This window comes from Oncorhynchus keta, chromosome 1 (assembly GCF_023373465.1).
Source record: "Oncorhynchus keta strain PuntledgeMale-10-30-2019 chromosome 1, Oket_V2, whole genome shotgun sequence".
NCBI classification, from domain to species: Eukaryota; Metazoa; Chordata; class Actinopteri; order Salmoniformes; family Salmonidae; genus Oncorhynchus; species Oncorhynchus keta.
In genome coordinates, this window is record NC_068421.1 from 97,942,453 (window position 1) to 97,966,172 (window position 23,720).

The window sequence follows — 23,720 nt, forward strand, 5'->3', positions numbered from 1 at the left end:
CTAGTCTATCACAGGACCACTGAAGTATCTAGTCTATCACAGGACCACTGAAGTATCTAGTCTATCACAGGACCACTGAAGTATCTAGTCTATCACAGGACCACTGAAGTATCTAGTCTATCACAGGACCACTGAAGTATCTAGTCTATCACAGGACCACTGAAGTATCTAGTCTATCACAGGACCACTGAAGTATCTAGTCTATCACAGGACCACTGAAGTATCTAGTCTATCACAGGACCACTGAAGTACCTAGTCTATCACAGGACCACTGAAGTATCTAGTCTATCACAGGACCACTGAAGTATCTAGACTATCACAGGACCACTGAAGTACCTAGTCTATCACAGGACCACTAAAGTATCTAGTCTATCCAAGACCACTGAAGTATCTAGTCTATCACAGGACCACTAAAGTATCTAGTCTATCCAAGACCACTGAAGTATCTAGTCTATCACAGGACCACTGAAGTATCTAGTCTATCACAGGACCACTGAAGTGAATGATGACATTGTTTTGACTGTTTCCTATCTGTGATCTCCAGGAATTTGTGTCTCTGTATAGTGATTACATACTTAATAAGAGTGTGGAGCGCCAGTTCAAAGCCTTCAGAAGGGGCTTCCAGATGGTCACCAATGAGTCGCCTCTCAAGTGTTTATTTAGACCTGAGGAAGTGGAGCTACTGATCTGTGGAAGCAGGGTAAGTAGGATTTTTCTTAGGAATTTCACTTTAAGCCTAAAAAACAGTAATAGGCATGAATGCAGTGCCTTCATGAAGTATTCTCATCCCTTGACTTTTTCCACATTTTTGTTGTTACATCCTGAACATAAAATGGATTATTACTGAGATTTTAAAATATATATATATATTTTTTTTTTTTTCTTTTATGTCACTGGCCTACACACAATACCCCATAATGTCAAAGTGGAATTATTTTTCCCGAAAATTTGTACAAATTAATAAAATATGTTTAAGCTGAAATGTCTTGAGTCAATAAGTATTCAAACCCTTTGTTATGGCAAGCCTAAATAATTTCAGGGATTTTTTTTTTTGCTCAACCCCCTTCCGGTTGATGCACGGAAATCAAAATTAGCATAATAATAAAAAATCCCCATAACAATCTGTCACTTTAAGCTATAGATATCTGTAACACTTCTGCGGGGAAAGGTGAAGCTAGACCGAAAATCAGTCTTACACAAACCTCCTGTAGTTTAATTTATTTCACCTTTATTTGAACTTTATTTAACTAGGCAAGTCAGTTAAGAACAAATTCTTATTTTCAATAACGGCCTAGGAACAGTGGAGTTAACTGCCTTGTTCAGGAGCAGAACGACAGATTTGTACCTTGTCAGCTCGGGGTTTGAACGTGCAACCTTCCGGTTACTCGTCCAACGCTCTAACCACTAGGCTACCCTGCCGCCCCAGACCTGACTGCCCTTGACCAGCAGAAAAACATCCTGTGGCGTACTGCATTAGCATCGAATAGCCCCCGCAATATGCAACTTTTCAGGGAAGTTGGAAACCAATATACACAGGCAGTTCGGAAAGCAAAGGCTAGCTTTTTCAAACAGCAATTTGCATCCTGAAGCACAAATTCCAAAAGGTTCTGGGACACTGTAAAGTCCATGGAGAATAAGAACACCTCCTCCCAGCTGCCCACTGCACTGAAGCTAGGAAACACTGTCACCGCTGATAAATCCACAAATTGAGAATTTCAATAAGCATTTTTCTACGGCTGGCCATGCTTTCCACTTGGCTACCCATACCCTGGTCGACAGCCCTGCACCCCCCACAGCAACTTGCCCAAGCCTCCCCATTTCTCCTTCACCCAAATCCAGATAGCGGATGATCTGAAATGGGTGCAAAATCTGGACCCCTACAAATCAGCTGGGCTAGACAGTCTGGACCCCTACAAATCAGCTGGGCAAGACAATCTGGACCCCTACAAATCAGCTGGGCTAGACAATCTGGACCCCTACAAATCAGCTGGGCAAGACAATCTGGACCCCTACAAATCAGCTGGGCAAGACAATCTGGACCCCTACAAATCAGCTGGGCAAGACAATCTGGACCCCTACAAATCAGCTGGGCAAGACAATCTGGACCCCTACAAATCAGCTGGGCAAGACAATCTGGACCCCTACAAATCAGCTGGGCAAGACAATCTGGACCCCTACAAATCAGCTGGGCAAGACAATCTGGACCCCTACAAATCAGCTGGGCAAGACAATCTGGACCCCTACAAATCATCTGGGCAAGACAATCTGGACCCTTTCTTTTTAAAATGATCTGCCAAATTGTTGCAACCCCTATTACTAGCCTGTTCAACCTCTCTTTCGTATCATCTGAGATTCCCAAAGATTGGAAAGCTGCCGTGGTCATCCTCCTCTTCAAAGTGGGAGACACTCTAGGCCCAAACTGTTACAGACCTATATGTATCCTACCCTGCCTTTCTAAGGTATTTGAAAGACAAGTTAACACACAGATCACCGACCATTTTGTATCCCACCATACGTCCTCCGCTATGTATCTGGTTTCCGAGTTGGTCTCCGCTCAAGGTTAGATCCCTCACTTCCAAGGTAGTTATAGTCAATGAACTAATCCTGATCGTAATCTTGATGTGATTGGCCTGACTTAAACCTGGCTTAAGGATAATGAATTTACTGTATTTAAATGAGGCCTCTCCTTCCGGTTACACTAGTGACCATATCCCTAAACGATATCATAACCGCCATCGATAAAAGACAGTTCTGTGCAGCTGTTTTCATCAACCTGGCCAAGGCTTTCGACTGTCGATCACCATATTCTTATCGGTAGACTCAACAGCCTTGGTTTCTCTAATGACTGCATCGCCTGGTTCTCCAACTACCTTGCAGACAGAGTTCAGTGTGTCAAATAGGAGGGCATGTTGTCCGGACCTCTGTGACAGTCTATGTGGGTACCACAGGGTTCAATTCTCGGTCCGACTCTTTTCTCTGTATATATCACTACTTCTCATACAGAGTTCAATGTGTCAAATTGGAGGGCCTGTTGTCCGGATCTCTGGCAGTCTCTATGGGGGTGCCACAGGGTTCAATTCTTGGGGCCGACTCTTTTCTCTGTATACATCAAACATGTCACTCTTGCTGCTGGTGAATCTCTGATCCACCTCTATGCAGACGACACCATTCTGTATGCTTCTGGCCCTTCTTTGTACACTGTGTTAACTAACCTCCAGACGAGCTCCAATGCAATACAACTGCCTCCAACTGCTGTTAAATTCAAGTAAAACTAAATGCATGCTCTTCAATCGATTGCTGCCCGCATGGTTCTGACTTAGAATATGTGGACAACTACAAATATCTAGATGTCTGGTTGGACTGTAAACTCTTCTTACAGGCTCACATTAAGCATCTCCAATCCCAAAATTAAATCTAGAATCGGCTTCCTATTTCGCAACAAAGCATCCTTCACTCATGCTGCCAAACATACCCTCGTAAAACTGACTATCCTATCAATCCTTGACTTTGGGGATGTCATTTACAAAATAGCCTCTAACACTCTACTCAGCAATTTGGATGCAGTCTATCACAGTGCCATCCGTTTTGTCACCAAAGCCCTGTATGTTCTCGTTGGCTGGCCCTCGCTTCATATTCATCGCCATCCCACTGGCTCTAGGTCATCTATAAGTCTTTGCTAGGTAAATCTCCGCCTTATCTCAACTCACTGGTCACCATAGCAGCACCCACCCGTAGCACGCGCTCCAGCAGGTATATTTCACTGGTCACCCCCAAAGCCAATTCCTCCTTTGGCCGCCTTTCCTTCCAGTTCTCTGCTGCCAATGACTGGAACAAATTGCAAAAATCACTGAAGCTGGAGACTCATATCTCCCTCACTAACTTTAAGCATTGGCTGTCAGAGCAGCTCACAGACCATTGTACCTGTACATAGCCCATCTGTAAGTAGGCCGTCCAAATACCTCATCCCCATATTGTTATTTATTTTTTGTTCCTTTGCACCCCAGTATCTCTACTTGCACATTCATCTTCTGCACATCTATCACTCCAGTGTTTAATTGCTAAATTGTAATTACTTCACCACTGCGGCCTATTTATTGCCTTACCTCCCTGTCAGTGTATGTCAGAGCAAAAACCAAGCCATAAGGTCGAAGGAATTTTCGAGACAGAATTGTGTCGATGCACAGATCTGGGAAAGGGTACCAAAACATTTCTGCAGCATTGAAGAACACAGTGACCTCCATCATTCTTAAATGGAATAAGTTTGGAATCACCAAGACCCTTCCTATAGCTGGCCGCTGAGCAATCGAGGGAGAATGTCCTTGGTCAGGGAGGTGACCAAGAACCCGATGGTCACTCTTGACAGAGCTCCAGAGTTCCTCTGTGGAGGTGGTAGAACCTTCCAGAAGGACTGCAGCACTCTACCAATCAGACATTTATGGTGGAATGGCCAGACGGAAGCCACTCCTCAGTAAAAAGCACATGACAGCCCGTTTGGAGTTTGCCAAAAGGCACCTAAAGGACTCTGACCATGACAAACAAGATTCTCTGTTCTGATGAAACCTTGGCTTGAATGCCAAGCATCACATCTGGAGGAAACCTGGCACCATCCCTACAGTGAAGCATGGTGGTGGCAGCATCACATCTGGAGGAAACCTGGCACCATCCCTACAGTGAAGCATGGTGGTGGCAGCATCACATCTGGAGGAAACCTGGCACCATCCCTACAGTGAAGCATGGTGGTGGCAGCATCACATCTGGAGGAAACCTGGCACCATCCCTACGGTGAAGCATGGTGGTGGTAGCATCATGCTGTGGGGATGTTTTTCAGCAGCAGGGACTGGGAGACTAGTCAGGATCGAGGGAAAGATGAACGTAACAATGTACAGAGAGGTCCTTGATGAAAACCTGCTCCAGAGCGCTCAGGACCTCAGACTGGGGCAAAGGTTCACCTTCCAACTGGACAATGACCCTAAGCACACAGCCAAGGCAGCGCAGTATTGGCTTCGGGGAAAGTCTCTGAATGTCCTTGAGTGGCTCAGCCAGAGCCTGGACTTGAACCCGATCGAACTTCTCTGGAGAGACCTGAAAATAGCTGTGCAGCGACGCTCCCCATCCAACATGACAGAGCTTGAGAGGATCTGCAGAGAAGAATGGGAGAAACTCCCCAAATACAGGTGTGCCAAGCTTGTAGCGTCTCACCCAAGAAGACTCCAGGCTGTAATCGCTGCCAAAGGTGCTTCAACAAAGTACTAAGTAAAAAGTCTGAATACTTACGTAAATGTAATATTTAAGTTTTGAATGAATTTGCGAACGTTTCTAAAATCCTATTTTTGCTTCGTCATTATGTGTGTAGATTTATGAGTGGAAAAAAATCCATATTAGAATAATTAGCCATGTAACATAATGTGGAAAAAGTCAAGGGGTCTGAATACTTTCTGATTGCACTGTATATGGAGGCTAGTGACAATAAGGCGTTAAATGTCTTTCCTGATCTTCTATCTCTCAGATACAAGACAGACACTTCAGAACAAACTTCCGTTCGATATATATATTTTTTAAATATTTTGTGTAGTGAATCTGTTATTCAATGTGTTTCTATGGGCAAATTAGGTCAATCAAATAGCAAAATGATCCTTGGTGTGACCTTATTAAAACAATTCCGAATAGCTTAGTAGTATGAGGATGGATCAACAACACACAGGCTCCCGAGCGATCTAAGACACTGCATCTCAGTGCTAGAGGCGTCACTTCAGACACCCTGGTTCGATTCTAGGCTGTATCACAACCGGCTGTGATTGGGAGGCCCATAGGGCGGCGCACAATTGGCCCAGCGTTGTCTGGGTTAGGGTTTGGCCGGGGTAGGCCGTCATTGTAAATAAGAATTTGTCTTGCCTAGTTAAATATAGGTTAAATAAAAACATTGTAGTTACTCCACACTACTAACCTAAATGACAGAGTGAAAAGGAAGCCTGTGCAGAATTTAAAAAAAAATATTCCAAAACATGCATCCTGTTTGCAACAAGGTACTAAAGTAATACTGCAAAAACATTGGCAAAGCAATTCACTTTTTATCTTGAATACAACACATTATTTGAATACAATACATTACTGAGTACCACTCTCCATATTTTCAAGCATAGTGGTGGCTGCATCATGTTATGGGTATGCTTGTAATTGTAAAGGACTGGGGAGAAGAAAGCTAAGCTAAGCACAGGTAAAATCCTAAAGGAAAACCTGGTTCAGTCTGCTTTCCACCAGACGCTAGGAGATGAATTCACCTTTTCAGCGGGACATTAACCTAAAACACAAGGCCAAATCTAAACTGGAGTTGCTTACCAAGAAAACAGTGAATGTTCCTGAGTGTCCAAGATAGTTTTGACATAAATCTGCTTGAAAATCTATTTCTAGACCTGAAAATGATTGTCTAGCAATGACGAACAACCAATTTGACAGAGCTTGAAGAATGTTGCACAATTCGGGTGTGGAACGCTCTTAGAGACTTACCCAGAAAGACTCGGCACTATAATCACTGCCCAAGGTGATTCTAACATGTATTAACTCAGGGTGTTGAATACTTATCTAATCAAGATATATTAGTCTTTTTTTAAATTATAATTCTTTTTTTTTTTTTTTTACAAATGTTACAATTTTTCTTCCCCTCTGACATTACAGTATTTTATGTATATCATCAATAAAATATGACAATTAAATCCATAGCTGCACTATTGTTTTCTATGCCACCTGATGTAGCTTGATCTTAACTGTCTCTTGTGTTCTTACCTCCTCAGAATTTAGACTTTCAAGCGCTTGAAGAAACGACAGAGTATGACGGAGGCTACAGCAAGGATTGTCGCATTATTAAGTAAAAAAAACATGTTTTTGATGTCATTTATTACCATGTTGTGACAATGATTTCTATATTTTTATACAAAGATCTCTTTCAATTTCTCTCTTGAATAATATATCTGCATATATCACTTTCATTATATTATATATATATATATACATATACATATACAGTGTGGAGAACATGTATTTGATACACTGCCAATTTTACAGGTTTTCCTACTTACAAAGCATGTGGAGGTCTGTAATTTTTATCATAGGTACACTTCAACTGTGAGAGACGGAATCTAAAACAAAAATCCAGAAAATCACATTGTATGATTTTTAAGTAATTAATTTGCATTTTATTTTTATAAGGTATCTGTGACCAACAGATGCATATCTGTATTCCCGGTCATGTCTAATCCATAGAGCCTAATTTATTTATTTCAATTGACTGATTTCCTCATATGAGCTGCAACTCTGTAAAGTCTTTGAAATTGTTGCATTTATATTTTTGTTCTGTGTATATACACCACATGACCAAGAGTATGTGGACATCTGCTCGTCTAACATCTCATTCCAAAATCATGGGCATTAATAAGGAGTTGGTTCCCCCTTTGCTTCTATAACAGCCTCCAATCTTCTGGGAAGGCTTTCCACTAGATGTTGGAACATTGCTGCTATAACAGCCTCCACTCTTCTGGGAAGGCTTTCCACTAGATGTTGGAACATTGCTGCGGGGACTTGCTTCCTAATGCCACAAGAGCATTAGTGAGGTCGGGCACTGATGTTTGGTGATTAGGCCAGTCGACGTTCCAATTCATCCCAAAGGTGTTCGATGGGGTTCGGGTCAGGGCTCTGTGGAGGCCAGTCAAGTTCTTCCACACCGATCTCGACAAGCCATTTCTGTATGGATCTCACTTTGTGGACTGGGGCATTGTCATGCTGAAACAGGAAAGGGCCTTCCCTAAACTGTTTCCACAAAGTTGAAGGCACAGAATCATCTAGAATGTTGTTGTAGGCTGTAGTGTTAAGATTTCCCTTCACTGGGAGGCCTAGTCCAAACCATGAAAAACAGCCCCAGACCATTATCCCTCCTCCACCAAACTTTACAGTGGGCACTATGGATTCGGGCAAGTAGCGTTCTCCTGGCATCATGTATGATCTATCGTTAATACGCTATATATATGGTATATCAGCCAGACCGAATTCCACTGGTACGACAAAACATGTATTTTTACAGCTCTAATTATGTTGGGAACCAGTTTATAATAGCAATAAGGCATCTTGGGGGTTTGTGGTATATGGTCAATATACCACGGCTAAGGACTCCACGTTGCGTCGTGCATAAGAACAGCCCCGTTGGCCATATACCTTCTCGGGCCTTATTACTTATTAGTTTGAAAGAATGTCCACATACTTTTGACCATTTTGTGTGTGTGTGTGTGTGTGTGTTTTGTCACATACCGAAGCCACTGCTGTTTTTATTAGGAAAACGTGGAATACAGATTCCATATTCACCCAGACCAACAAAAAAAACAATGTTTAATTGTTTTCCTTTATTTCTCACTCATAGAGACTTCTGGGAGACGGTGCATTCGTTTGGTGAGGAGGATAAGAGACTGTTCCTCCAGTTTACTACGGGGACTGACAGAGCACCCGTAGGAGGCCTGGGCAAGTTAAAGATGATCATCGCCAAGAACGGCCCCGACACAGACAGGTGAGACCAGGCCTCGGGTGCCAAATGGCATCATGGTCCCTATATGGTGCACGACTACTGACCAGAGTCCTGCTTTTGACCCAAACGGGTGTTTATTATGCCATGTGGGACATAGCTCAGACTTTATGTATTTATTTATTATATATATTTTTTTTATAATCCATATTCTAAAGTATTTATACCCCTTTTTCCACATTTTGTTTAGTTTCAGCTTTATTCTAAAATGTTTTTACGCAATAACCCACAATGACAAAGCAAAAACAGGTTTTATACTTTTTTTTCACATTTATCGCATTTTTTTATTATTTTTTTCATTTCACCTTTATTTAACCAGGTAGGCCAGTTGAGAACACCTTTATTTAACCAGGTAGGCCAGTTGAGAACACCTTTATTTAACCAGGTAGGCCAGTTGAGAACACCTTTATTTAACCAGGTCGGCTAGTTGAGAACACCTTTATTTAACCAGGGAGGCCAGTTGAGAACACCTTTATTTAACCAGGGAGGCCAGTTGAGAACACCTTTATTTAACCAGGTAGGCCAGTTGAGAACACCTTTATTTAACCAGGTAGGCCAGTTGAGAACACCTTTATTTAACCAGGGAGGCCAGTTGAGAACACCTTTATTTAACCAGGTAGGCCAGTTGAGAACACCTTTATTTAACCAGGTAGGCCAGTTGAGAACACCTTTATTTAACCAGGTAGGCCAGTTGAGAACACCTTTATTTAACCAGGTAGGCTAGTTGAGAACACCTTTATTTAACCAGGTAGGCCAGTTGAGAACACCTTTATTTAACCAGGTAGGCCAGTTGAGAACACCTTTATTTAACCAGGTAGGCCAGTTGAGAACACCTTTATTTAACCAGGTAGGCCATTTGAGAACACCTTTATTTAACCAGGTAGGCCATTTGAGAACACCTTTATTTAACCAGGTAGGCCAGTTGAGAACACCTTTATTTAACCAGGAGGCCAGTTGAGAACACCTTTATTTAACCAGGAGGCCAGTTGAGAACACCTTTATTTAACCAGGTAGGCTAGTTGAGAACACCTTTATTTAACCAGGTAGGCTAGTTGAGAACACCTTTATTTAACCAGGTAGGCTAGTTGAGAACACCTTTATTTAACCAGGTAGGCCAGTTGAGAACACCTTTATTTAACCAGGAGGCTAGTTGAGAACACCTTTATTTAACCAGGGAGGCCAGTTGAGAACACCTTTATTTAACCAGATAGGCCAGTTGAGAACACCTTTATTTAACCAGATAGGCCAGTTGAGAACACCTTTATTTAACCAGGTAGGCTAGTTGAGAACACCTTTATTTAACCAGGTAGGCCAGTTGAGAACACCTTTATTTAACCAGGAGGCCAGTTGAGAACACCTTTATTTAACCAGGTAGGCCAGTTGAGAACACCTTTATTTAACCAGGTAGGCCAGTTGAGAACACCTTTATTTAACCAGGGAGGCCAGTTGAGAACACCTTTATTTAACCAGGGAGGCCAGTTGAGAACACCTTTATTTAACCAGGAGGCCAGTTGAGAACACCTTTATTTAACCAGGGAGGCCAGTTGAGAACACCTTTATTTAACCAGGGAGGCCAGTTGAGAACACCTTTATTTAACCAGATAGGCCAGTTGAGAACACCTTTATTTAACCAGATAGGCCAGTTGAGAACACCTTTATTTAACCAGATAGGCCAGTTGAGAACACCTTTATTTAACCAGATAGGCCAGTTGAGAACACCTTTATTTAACCAGGTAGGCCAGTTGAGAACACCTTTATTTAACCAGGGAGGCCAGTTGAGAACACCTTTATTTAACCAGGGAGGCCAGTTGAGAACACCTTTATTTAACCAGGTAGGCCAGTTGAGAACACCTTTATTTAACCAGGTAGGCCAGTTGAGAACACCTTTATTTAACCAGGTAGGCCAGTTGAGAACACCTTTATTTAACCAGATAGGCTAGTTGAGAACACCTTTATTTAACCAGATAGGCCAGTTGAGAACACCTTTATTTAACCAGGGAGGCCAGTTGAGAACACCTTTATTTAACCAGGGAGGCCAGTTGAGAACACCTTTATTTAACCAGGTAGGCTAGTTGAGAACACCTTTATTTAACCAGGTAGGCTAGTTGAGAACACCTTTATTTAACCAGGTAGGCCAGTTGAGAACACCTTTATTTAACCAGGTAGGCTAGTTGAGAACACCTTTATTTAACCAGGGAGGCCAGTTGAGAACACCTTTATTTAACCAGGTAGGCCAGTTGAGAACACCTTTATTTAACCAGGTAGGCCAGTTGAGAACACCTTTATTTAACCAGGTAGGCTAGTTGAGAACACCTTTATTTAACCAGGTAGGCTAGTTGAGAACACCTTTATTTAACCAGGTAGGCCAGTTGAGAACACCTTTATTTAACCAGGTAGGCCAGTTGAGAACACCTTTATTTAACCAGGTAGGCCAGTTGAGAACACCTCTATTTAACCAGGTTAGGCCAGTTGAGAACACCTTTATTTAACCAGGTAGGCCAGTTGAGAACACCTTTATTTAACCAGGGAGGCCAGTTGAGAACACCTTTATTTAACCAGGTAGGCCAGTTGAGAACACCTTTATTTAACCAGGTAGGCCAGTTGAGAACACCTTTATTTAACCAGGTAGGCTAGTTTAGAACAAGTTCTCATTTACAATTGCGACCTGGCCAAGATAAAGCATAGCAGTGTGAACAGACAACACAGAGTTACACATGGAGTAAACAATAAACAAGCCAATAACACAAACAAGTCAATGACAGAGTAGAGAAAAGAAAGTCTATATACAGTGTGTGTAAAAGTATGAGGAGGTAGGCAATAAATAGGCCATAGGAGTGAATAATTACAATTTAGCAGTTTAACACTGGAGTGATAAATGAGCAGATGATGATGTGCAAGTAGAGATACTGGTGTGCAAAAGAGCAGAAAAGTAAATAAATAAAAACAGTATGGGGATGAGGTAGGTAGATTGGGTGGGCTATTTACAGATGGACTATGTACAGCTGCAGCGATCGGTTAGCTGCTCAGATAGTTGATGTTTAAAGTTGGTGAGGGAGATAAAAGTCTCCAACTTCAGCGATTTTTGCAATTCGTTCCAGTCACTGGCAGCAGAGAACTGGAAGGAAAGGCGGCCAAATGAGGTGTTGGCTTTGGGGATGATCAGTGAGATACACCTGCTGGAGCGCGTGCTACGGATGGGTGTTGTTATTGTGCCCAGTGAACTGAGATAAGGCGGAGCTTTACCTGCATAGACTTATAGATGACCTGGAGCCAGTGGGTCTGGCGACAAATATGTAGCGAGGGCCAGCCGACTAGAGCATACAGGTGGCAGTGAGTGGTGGGTGGTATAAGCTGATTTGGTAACAAAATGGATTGCACTGTGATAGACTGCATCCAGTTTGCTGAGTAGAGAGCAGTTAAGAGCAGTTGGAGGCCACGGAAGGAGTGTTTTATGGCATTGAAGCTTGTTTAGAGGGTAGTTAGCACAGTGTCCAAGGAAGGGCCAGATGTATACAGAATGGTGTCGTCTGCGTAGAGGTAGATCAGGGAATCACCAGCAGCAAGAGCGACATCATTGATATATACAGGGAAAAGAGTCGGCTCGAGAATTGAACCCTGTGTTACCCACATAGACTGTCACAGAGGTCCGGACAACATGCCCTCCTATTTGACACACTGAACTCTGTCTGCAAAGTAGTTGGTGAACCAGGCGAGGGAGTCATTAGAGAAACCAAAGCTATTGAGTCTGCCGATAAGAATATGGCGATTGACAGAGTCGAAAGCCTTGGCCAGGTCGATGAAGACGGCTGCGCACACAAATTTAAAAAACGGATCACATTACCATGAATATTCAGACTCTTTACTCTGTGCTTTGTTGAAGAACCTTTGGCAGTGATTTCAGCCTGGAGTCTTCTTGGGAATGACGCTACAAACTTGGCACACCTGTATTTGGGGAGGTTCTCCTCCCTTTCTCTGCAGATCCTCTCAAGCTCTGTCAGGTTGAATGGGGAGCGTTGCTGCACAATTGTTTTCAGGTCTCTCCAGAGATGTTCGATCGGGTTCAAGTTCTGGCTGGGCCACTCAAGGACATTCAGAGACTTGTCCCAAAGCCACTCCTGCCTTGTCTTGGCCTTGTGCTTAGGGTTGTTGTCCTGTTGGAAGGTGAACCTTCTCCCCAGTCTGAGTTCCTGGGCTAGTTTTTCATCAAGGATCTCTCTGTACTTTGCTCTGTTAATCTTTCCCTCGATCCTGACTAGTCTCCCAGTCCCTGCTGCTGAAAAACATCCCCACAGCATGATGCTACCACCACCATGCTTCACCGTAGGGATGGTGCCAGGTTTACTCCAGACATGATGCTTGGCATTCAGGCCAAAGAGTTCAATCTTGGTTTCATCAGACCAGAGAATCTTGTTTCTCATGGTCTGAGAGTCTTTAGGTGCCTTTTGGCAAACTCCAAGTGGGCTGTCATGTGCCTTTTACTGAGGAGTGGCTTCCGTCTGGCCATTCCACCATAAACGTCTGATTGGTGTTCTGCAGAGATGGTTGTCCTTCTGGAATGTTCTCCCATCTCCACAGAGGAACTCTAGAGCTCTGTCAGAGTGACCATTGGGTTCTTGGTCACCTCCCTGAACAAGGCCCTTCTCCCCCGATTGCTCAGTTTGGCTGGGTGGCCAACTCTAGAAAGAGTCTTGGTGGTTCCAAACTTCTTCCCTTTAAGAATGATGGAGGCCACTGTGTTCTTGGGGACCTTAAATGCAACAGAATTATTTTCCCCAGATATGTCTCTCGGCACAATCCTGTTTTGGAGCTCTACGGACAATTAATTTATTCGACATCTTGTCTTGGTTTTTCCTCTGACATGCACTGTCAACTGCGGGAACTTATACAGACAGATGTTTGCCTTTCCAAATCATGTCCAATCAGTTGAATTTACCACATGTGGACTCAAATCAAGTTGTACAAACATCTCAAGGACGATTCATGAAAACAGGATGCATCTGAGCTCAATTTCGAGTCTCATAGCAAAGGGTCTGAATACTTATGTAAATAAGGTATTTCTGTTTTTTATAATTTATAAATTTGAAAAAAATATTAACCTGTTTTCACTTTGTCAGTATTGGGTACTGTGTGTAGATTAGTTTTTTTAAAATTTAATACATTTTAGAATAAGGCTGTAACATAACAAAATGTGGAAAAAGTAAAGGGGTCTGAATACTTTCCGAATGCACTGTGGATTAGAACAACTAGAGCAGGGATCATCTACTAGATTAGAGCAACTAGAGCAGGGATCATCTACTAGATTAGAGCAGGTATCAACAACTAGATTAGAACAACTAGAGCAGGGATCATCTACTAGATTAGAACAACTAGAGCAGGGATCATCTTTAATTTACATTTTTTAATTTTACCTTTATTTAACCAGGCAAGTCATCAAGAACATATTCTTACTAGATTAGAGCAGGTATCAACAACTAGATTAGAACAACTAGAGCAGGGATCATCGACTAGATTAGAGCAGGTATCAACAACTAGATTAGAACAACTAGAGCAGGGATCATCTACTAGATTAGAGCAACTAGAGCAGGGATCATCTACTAGATTAGAGCAGGTATCAACAACTAGATTAGAACAACTAGAGCAGGGATCATCTACTAGATTAGAACAACTAGAGCAGGGATCATCTACTAGATTAGAGCAGGTATCAACAACTAGATTAGAACAACTAGAGCAGGGATCATCTACTAGATTAGAGCAGGTATCAACAACTAGATTAGAACAACTAGAGCAGGGATCATCTAGATTAGAGCAGGTATCAACAACTAGATTAGAACAACTCGAGCAGGGATCATCTACTAGATTAGAGCAGGTATCAGGGATCAACTAGATTAGAACAACTAGAGCAGGGATCATCAACTAGATTAGAACGACTAGAGCAGGGATCATCTACTAGATTAGAACAACTAGAGCAGGGATCATCTACTAGATTAGAACAACTAGAGCAGGGATCATCTACTAGATTAGAAGAACTAGATTAGAACAACAGGGATCATCTACCTGAACAGGGATCATCTACTAGATTAGAACAACTAGAGCAGGGATCATCTACCTGAGCAGGGATCATCTACTAGGTTAGAACAACTAGAGCAGGGATCATCTACTAGATTAGAACAACTAGAGCAGGGATCATCTCCTAGATTAGAACAACAAGAGCAGGGATCATCTACTAGATTAGAACAACTAGAGCAGGGATCATCTACTAGATTAGAACAACTAGAGCAGGGATCATCTACTAGATTAGAACAACTAGAGCAGGGATCATCTACTAGGTTAGAACAACTAGAGCAGGGATCATCTACTAGATTAGAACAACTAGAGCAGGGATCATCTACTAGATTATCAACAACTAGAGCAGGGATCATCTACTAGATTAGAACAACTAGAGCAGGGATCATCTACTAGATTAGAACAACTAGAGCAGGGATCATCTACTAGATTAGAACAACAAGAGCAGGGATCATCTACTAGATTAGAACAACTAGAGCAGGGATCATCTACTAGATTAGAACAACTAGAGCAGGGATCATCTACTAGATTAGAACAACTAGAGCAGGGATCATCTACTAGGGATCATCTTAGAACAACTAGAGCAGGGATCATCTACTAGATTAGAACAACTAGAGCAGGGATCATCTACTAGATAGAACAACTAGAGCAGGTATCAACAACTAGATTAGAACAACTAGAGCAGGGATCATCTACTAGATTAGAACAACAAGAGCAGGGATCATCTACTAGATTAGAACAACTAGAGCAGGGATCATCTACTAGATTAGAACAACTAGAGCAGGGATCATCTACTAGATTAGAACTAGATTAGAACAACTAGAGCAGGGATCATCTACTAGATTAGAACAACTAGAGCAGGGATCATCTACTAGATTAGAACAACTAGAGCAGGGATCATCTACTAGATTAGAACAACTAGAGCAGGGATCATCTACTAGATTAGAACAACTAGAGCAGGGATCATCTACTAGATTAGAACAACTAGAGCAGGGATCATCTACTAGATTAGAGCAGGTATCAACAACTAGATTAGAACAACTAGAGCAGGGATCATCTACTAGATTAGAACAACTAGAGCAGGGATCATCTTTAATTTAGAGCAGGGACATTTTTAATTTTACCTTTATTTAACCAGGCAAGTCAGTTAAGAACATATTCTTACTAGATTAGAACAACTAGAGCAGGGATCATCGACTAGATTAGAGCAGGTATCAACAACTAGATTAGAACAACTAGAGCAGGGATCATCTACTAGATTAGAACAACTAGAGCAGGGATCATCTACTAGATTAGAACAGGATCAATCAGGGATCACTAGATTACAACTAGAGCAGGGATCATCAACTAGATTAGAACAACTAGATTAGAGCAGGGATCATCTACTAGATTAGAACAACTAGAGCAGGGATCATCTATCATCAGGGACTAGATTAGAGCAGGTATCAACAACTAGATTAGAACAACTAGAGCAGGGATCATCTACTAGATTAGAACAACTAGAGCAGGGATCATCTACTAGATTAGAGCAGGTATCAAAAACTAGATTAGAGCAGGTATCAACAACTAGATTAGAACAACTAGAGCAGGGATCATCTACTAGATTAGAGCAGGTATCAACAACTAGATTAGAACAACTAGAGCAGGTATCAACAACTAGATTAGAACAACTAGAGCAGGGATCATCTACTAGATTAGAACAACTAGAGCAGGGATCATCTACTAGATTAGAACAACTAGAGCAGGGATCATCTACTAGATTAGAACATCTACTAGAGAGCAGGGATCATCTACTAGATTAGAACAACTAGAGCAGGGATCATCTACTAGATTAGAACAACTAGAGCAGGGATCATCTACTAGGTTAGAACAACTAGAGCAGGGATCATCTACTAGATTAGAACAACTAGAGCAGGGATCATCTACTAGATTAGAACAAAACTAGATTAGAGCAGGTATCAACAACTAGATTAGAACAACTAGAGCAGGGATCATCTACTAGATTAGAACAACTAGAGCAGGGATCATCTACTAGATTAGAACAACTAGAGCAGGGATCATCTACTAGATTAGAACAACTAGAGCAGGGATCATCTACTAGATTAGAACAACAAGAGCAGGGATCATCTACTAGATTAGAACAACTAGAGCAGGGATCATCTACTAGATTAGAACAACTAGAGCAGGGATCATCTACTAGATTAGAACAACTAGAGCAGGGATCATCTACTAGGTTAGAACAACTAGAGCAGGGATCATCTACTAGATTAGAACAACTAGAGCAGGGATCATCTACTAGATTAGATTAGAACAACTAAGCAGGATCATCTCAACAACTAGATTAGAACAACTAGAGCAGGGATCATCTACTAGATTAGCAGGGATCATCTACTAGATTAGAACAACTAGAGCAGGGATCATCTTTAATTTACATTTTTAATTTTACCTTTATTTAACCAGGCAAGTCAGTTAAGAACATATTCTTACTAGATTAGAACAACTAGATTAGCAGGGATCATCGACTAGATTAGAGCAGGTATCAACAACTAGATTAGAACAACTAGAGCAGGGATCATCTACTAGATTAGAACAACTAGAGCAGGGGATCATCTACTAGATTAGAACAGGTATCAACAACTAGATTAGAACAACTAGAGCAGGGATCATCTACTAGATTAGAACAACTAGAGCAGGGATCATCGACTAGATTAGAGCAGGTATCAACAACTAGATTAGAACAACTAGAGCAGGGATCATCTACTAGATTAGAACAACTAGAGCAGGGATCATCGACTAGATTAGAGCAGGTATCAGAACAACTAGATTAGAACAACTAGAGAACAGGTATCAACAACTAGATTAGAACAACTAGAGCAGGGATCATCTACTAGATTAGAGCAGGTATCAAAAACTAGATTAGAGCAGGGATCAACAACTAGATTAGAACAACTAGAGCAGGGATCATCTACTAGATTAGAGCAGGTATCAACAACTAGATTAGAACAACTAGAGCAGGTATCAACAACTAGATTAGAACAACTAGAGCAGGGATCATCTACTAGATTAGAACAACTAGAGCAGGGATCATCTACTAGATTAGAACAACTAGAGCAGGATCATCTACTAGATTAGAACAACTAGAGCAGGGATCACCTGCTAGATTAGAAGAACTAGAGCAGGGATCATCTACCTGAACAGGGATCATCTACTAGATTAGAACAACTAGAGCAGGGATCATCTACTAGATTAGAACAACAAGAGCAGGGATCATCTACTAGATTAGAACAACTAGAGCAGGGATCATCTACTAGATTAGAACAACTAGAGCAGGGATCATCTACTAGATTAGAGCAGGTATCAACAACTAGATTAGAACAACTAGAGCAGGGATCATCTACTAGATTAGAACAACTAGAGCAGGGATCATCTACTAGATTAGAACAACTAGAGCAGGGATCATCTACTAGATTAGAGCAGGTATCAAAAACTAGATTAGAGCAGGTATCAACAACTAGATTAGAACAACTAGAGCAGGGATCATCTACTAGATTAGAGCAGGTATCAACAACTAGATTAGAACAACTAGAGCAGGGATCATCTAGATTAGAGCAGGTATCAACAACTAGATTAGAACAACTCGAGCAGGGATCATCTACTAGATTAGAGCAGGTATCAACAACTAGATTAGAGCAACTAGAGCAGGGATCATCTACTAGATTAGAGCAACTCAAGCAGGGATCATCTACTAGATTAGAACAACTAGAGCAGGGATCATCTACTAGGTTAGAACAACTAGAGCAGGGATCATCTACTAGGTTAGAACAACTAGAGCAGGGATCACCTGCTAGATTAGAAGAACTAGAGCAGGGATCACCTGCTAGATTAGAAGAACTAGAGCAGGGATCATCTACCTGAACAGGGATCATCTACTAGATTAGAACAACTAGAGCAGGGATCATCTACCTGAGCAGGGATCATCTACTAGGTTAGAACAACTAGAGCAGGGATATTCTACTAGATTAGAACAACTAGAGCAGGGATCATCTACTAGATTAGAACAACAAGAGCAGGGATCATCTACTAGATTAGAACAACTAGAGCAGGGCTCATCTACTAGATTAGAACAACTAGAGCAGGGATCATCTACTAGATTAGAACAACTAGAGCAGGGATCATCTACTAGGTTAGAACAACTAGAGCAGGGATCATCTACTAGATTAGAACAACTAGAGCAGGGATCATCTACTAGATTAGAACAAGAAGAGCAGGGATCATCTACTAGATTAGAACAACTAGAGCAGGGATCATCTACTAGATTAGAACAACTAGAGCAGGGATCATCTACTAGATTAGAACAACTAGAGCAGGGATCATCTACTAGATTAGAACAACAAGAGCAGGGATCATCTACTAGATTAGAACAACTAGAGCAGGGATCATCTACTAGATTAGAACAACTAGAGCAGGGATCATCTACTAGATTAGAACAACTAGAGCAGGGATCATCTACTAGGTTAGAACAACTAGAGCAGGGATCATCTACTAGATTAGAACAACTAGAGCAGGGATCATCTTTAATTTACATTTTTAATTTTACCTTTATTTAACCAGGCAAGTCAGTTAAGAACATATTCTTACTAGATTAGAACAACTAGAGCAGGGATCATCGACTAGATTAGAGCAGGTATCAACAACTAGATTAGAACAACTAGAGCAGGGATCATCTACTAGATTAGAACAACTAGAGCAGGGATCATCTACTAGATTAGAGGGATCATCAGGTATCAATCAACTAGATTAGAACAACTAGAGCAGGGATCATCTACTAGATTAGAACAACTAGAGCAGGGATCATCGACTAGATTAGAGCAGGTATCAACAACTAGATTAGAACAACTAGAGCAGGATCATCTACTAGATTAGAACAACTAGAGCAGGGATCATCTACTAGATTAGAACAACTAGAGCAGGGATTAGAACAACTAGAGCAGGGATCATCTACTAGATTAGAACAACTAGAGCAGGGATCATCTACTAGATTAGAACAACTAGAGCAGGATCATCTACTAGATTAGAACCTAGAGCAGGGATCATCTACTAGATTAGTATCAACAACTAGAACAACTAGAGCAGGGATCATCTACTAGGGATCATCTACTAGATTAGAACAACTAGAGCAGGGATCATCTGCTAGATTAGAACAACTAGAGCAGGGATCATCTACTAGATTAGAGAACAACTAGAGAACAACTAGAGGGATCATCATTAGAGCAGGATCATCAACTAGATTTAGAGCAGGAACAACTAGAACAGAGCAGGGATCATCTACTAGATTAGAACAACTAGAGGGCAGGGATCATCTACTAGATTAGAACAACTAGAGCAGGGATCATCTACTAATTAGAACAACTAGAGCAGGGATCATCTACTAGATTAGAACAACTAGAGCAGGGATCAACAACTAGAGCAGGGATCATCTACTAGATTAGAACAACTAGAGCAGGGATCATCTACTAGATTAGAACAACTAGATTAGAACAACTAGAGCAGGGATCATCTACTAGATTAGAACAACAAGAGCAGGGATCATCTACTAGGATTAGAACAACTAGAGCAGGGATCATCTACTAGATTAGAACAACTAGAGCAGGGATCATCTACTAGATTAGAACAACTAGAGCAGGGATCATCTACTAGATTTAGAACAACTAGAGCAGGGATCATCTACTAGATTAGAACAACTAGAGATTAGCAGGGATCATCTACTAGATTAGAACAACTAGAGCAGGGATCATCTACTAGATTAGAACAACACTAGAGCAGGGATCATCTACTAGATTAGAACAACTAGAGCAGGGATCATCTACTAGATTAGAACAACTAGAGCAGGGATCATCTACTAGATTAGAACAACTAGAGCAGGGATCATCTACTAGATTAGAACAACTAGAGCAGGGATCATCTACTAGATTAGAACATCTACTAGATTAGAACAACTAGAGGGATCATCTTTAGAACAACTAGAGCAGGGATCATCATTTTTTTAATTTGACCTTTATTTAACCAGGCAAGTCAAACATATTCTTACTAGTTAGAGCAGGGAATCACTAGATTTAGAGCAGGGATCATCTACTAGATAGAACAACTAGAGCAGGGATCATTACTAGATTAGAACAACTAGAGCAGGGTATCAACAACTAGATTAGAACAACTAGAGCAGGGATCACTCGATCATCTACTAGATTAGAGCAGGTATCAACAACTAGATTAGAGCAGGTATCAACAACTAGATTAGAACAACTAGAGCAGGGATCATCTACTAGATTAGAACAACTAGAGCAGGGATCATCTACTAGATTAGAGCAGGTATCAAAAACTAGATTAGAGCAGGTATCAACAACTAGATTAGAACAACTAGAGCAGGGATCATCTACTAGATTAGAGCAGGTATCAACAACTAGATTAGAACAACTAGAGCAGGTATCAACAACTAGATTAGAACAACTAGAGCAGGGATCATCTACTAGATTAGAACAACTAGAGCAGGGATCATCTACTAGATTAGAACAACTAGAGCAGGGATCATCTACTAGATTAGAACAACTAGAGCAGGGATCACCTGCTAGATTAGAAGAACTAGAGCAGGGATCATCTACCTGAACAACTAGAGCAGGGATACTAGATTAGAACAGGGATCATCTACTAGATTAGAACAGGGAACTAGAGCAGGGATCATCTACTAGAACAACTAGAGCAGGGATCATCTACTAGGTTTAGAACAACTAGAGCAGGGATCATCTACTAGATTAGAACAACTAGAGCAGGGATCATCTACTAGATTAGAACAACTAGAGCAGGGATCATCTACTAGATTAGAACAACTAGAGCAGGGATCATCTACTAGGTTAGAACAACTAGAGCAGGGATCATCTACTAGATTAGAACAACTAGAGCAGGGATCATCTACTAGGTTAGAACAACTAGAGCAGGGATCATCTACTAGATTAGAACAACTAGAGCAGGGATCATCTACTAGATTAGAACAACTAGAGCAGGGATCATCTACTAGATTAGAACAACTAGAGCAGGGATCATCTACTAGATTAAAACAACTAGAGCAGGGATCATCTACTAGATTAAAACAACTAGAGCAGGGATCACCTACTAGATTAGAACAACTAGAGCAGGGATCATCTACTAGATTAAAACAACTAGAGCAGGGATCATCTACCTGAACAGGGATCATCTACTAGATTAGAACAACTAGAGCAGGGATCATCTACCTGAGCAGGGATCATCTACTAGGTTAGAACAACTAGAGCAGGGGGATCATCTACTAGATTAGAACAACTAGAGCAGGGATCATCTACTAGATTAGAACAACAAGAGCAGGGATCATCTACTAGATTAGAGCAGGTATCAACAACTAGATTAGAACAACTAGAGCAGGGATCATCTACTAGATTAGAGCAGGTATCAACAACTAGATTAGAACAACTAGAGCAGGTATCAACAACTAGATTAGAACAACTAGAGCAGGGATCATCTACTAGATTAGAACAACTAGAGCAGGGATCATCTACTAGATTAGAACAACTAGAGCAGGGATCATCTACTAGATTAGAACAACTAGAGCAGGGATCACCTGCTAGATTAGAAGAACTAGAGCAGGGATCATCTACCTGAACAGGGATCATCTACTAGATTAGAACAACTAGAGCAGGGATCATCTACCTGAGCAGGGATCATCTACTAGGTTAGAACAACTAGAGCAGGGATCATCTACTAGATTAGAACAACTAGAGCAGGGATCATCTACTAGATTAGAACAACAAGAGCAGGGATCATCTACTAGATTAGAACAACTAGAGCAGGGATCATCTACTAGATTAGAACAACTAGAGCAGGGATCATCTACTAGATTAGAACAACTAGAGCAGGGATCATCTACTAGGTTAGAACAACTAGAGCAGGGATCATCTACTAGGTTAGAACAACTAGAGCAGGGATCATCTACTAGATTAGAACAACAAGAGCAGGGATCATCTACTAGATTAGAACAACTAGAGCAGGGATCATCTACTAGATTAGAACAACTAGAGCAGGGATCAACTAGATTACAACAACTAGAGCAGGGATCACCTGCCAGATTACAACAACTAGAGCAGGGATCATCTACTAGATTAAAACAACTAGAGCAGGGATCACCTAGACAGGGATCATCTACTAGATTAGAACAATTACAGGGACAACTAGAGCAGGGATCACCTACTAGATTAGAACAACTAGAGCAGGGATCATCTACTAGATTAGAACAACAAGAGCAGGGATCATCTACTAGATTAGAACAACTAGAGCAGGGATCATCTACTAGATTAGAATCATCTACTAGAACAACTAGAGCAGGGATCATCTACTAGATTAGAGCAGGAGGTATCAACAACTAGATTAGAACAACTAGAGCAGGGTATCAATCAACTAGATTAGAACAACTAGAGCAGGGATCATCTACTAGATTAGAACAACTAGAGCAGGGATCATCTTTAATTTACATTTTTAATTTTACCTTTATTTAACCAGGCAAGTCAGTTAAGAACATATTCTTACTAGATTAGAGCAGGTATCAACAACTAGATTAGAACAACTAGAGCAGGGATCATCTACTAGATTAGAACAACTAGAGCAGGGATCATCTACTAGATTAGAACAGGTATCAACAACTAGATTAGAACAACTAGAGCAGGGATCATCTACTAGATTAGAGCAGGTATCAACAACTAGATTAGAGAGGTACAACTAGGGATCATTAGAACAACTAGAGCAGGGGGATCATCTACTAGATTAGAGCAACAACTAGAACAACTAGAGCAGGGATCATCTACTAGATTAGAGCAGGTATAAAAACTAGATTAGAGCAGGTATCAACAACTAGATTAGAACAACTAGAGCAGGGATCATCTACTAGATTAGAGCAGGTATCAACAACTAGATTAGAACAACTAGAGCAGGTATCAACAACTAGATTAGAACAACTAGAGCAGGGATCATCTACTAGATTAGAACAACTAGAGCAGGGATCATCTACTAGATTAGA

General features: G+C 41.2%; 1 protein-coding gene and 3 long non-coding RNA genes across 12 annotated transcripts in view; 2 read left to right on the forward strand and 2 right to left on the reverse strand.

Moving 5' to 3' along the window:
* LOC127908811 (uncharacterized) overlaps nt 1-498 on the reverse strand; it is a 925-nt gene extending 427 nt beyond the window's left edge. Inside the window, exon 1 of the long non-coding RNA XR_008068549.1 lies at nt 253-498. This is a non-coding gene — a long non-coding RNA (uncharacterized LOC127908811). The remainder of the gene's footprint in view (nt 1-252) is intronic.
* The window catches only part of LOC118387291 (ubiquitin-protein ligase E3A-like), a 51,413-nt gene that overhangs the window by 20,011 nt on the left and 7,682 nt on the right, over nt 1-23,720 (forward strand). For all 6 annotated transcript variants that reach the window (XM_052468259.1, XM_052468225.1, XM_052468270.1 and 3 more), the window contains exons 11-13: nt 545-700; nt 6,789-6,862; nt 8,405-8,548. In XM_052468259.1, the coding sequence (XP_052324219.1) occupies nt 545-700; nt 6,789-6,862; nt 8,405-8,548 (374 nt within the window). The remainder of the gene's footprint in view (nt 1-544; nt 701-6,788; nt 6,863-8,404; nt 8,549-23,720) is intronic.
* Nucleotides 8,932-11,186, reverse strand: LOC127908806 (uncharacterized). 4 transcript variants are annotated; one of them, XR_008068522.1, is made up of 3 exons: nt 11,043-11,186; nt 10,349-10,414; nt 8,932-9,231 (listed from the first exon to the last, which is right to left on the reverse strand). It is a non-coding gene; the product is annotated as an uncharacterized LOC127908806 (long non-coding RNA). The 4 variants fall into 4 exon arrangements; XR_008068545.1 differs by having other exon boundaries at nt 8,932-9,198; nt 10,283-10,414; XR_008068532.1 differs by lacking the exon at nt 10,349-10,414 and adding an exon at nt 10,745-10,810.
* Nucleotides 14,049-21,829, forward strand: LOC127908809 (uncharacterized). Its single transcript, XR_008068546.1, has 5 exons — nt 14,049-14,429; nt 16,069-16,182; nt 17,254-17,433; nt 17,609-18,441; nt 21,531-21,829. It is a non-coding gene; the product is annotated as an uncharacterized LOC127908809 (long non-coding RNA).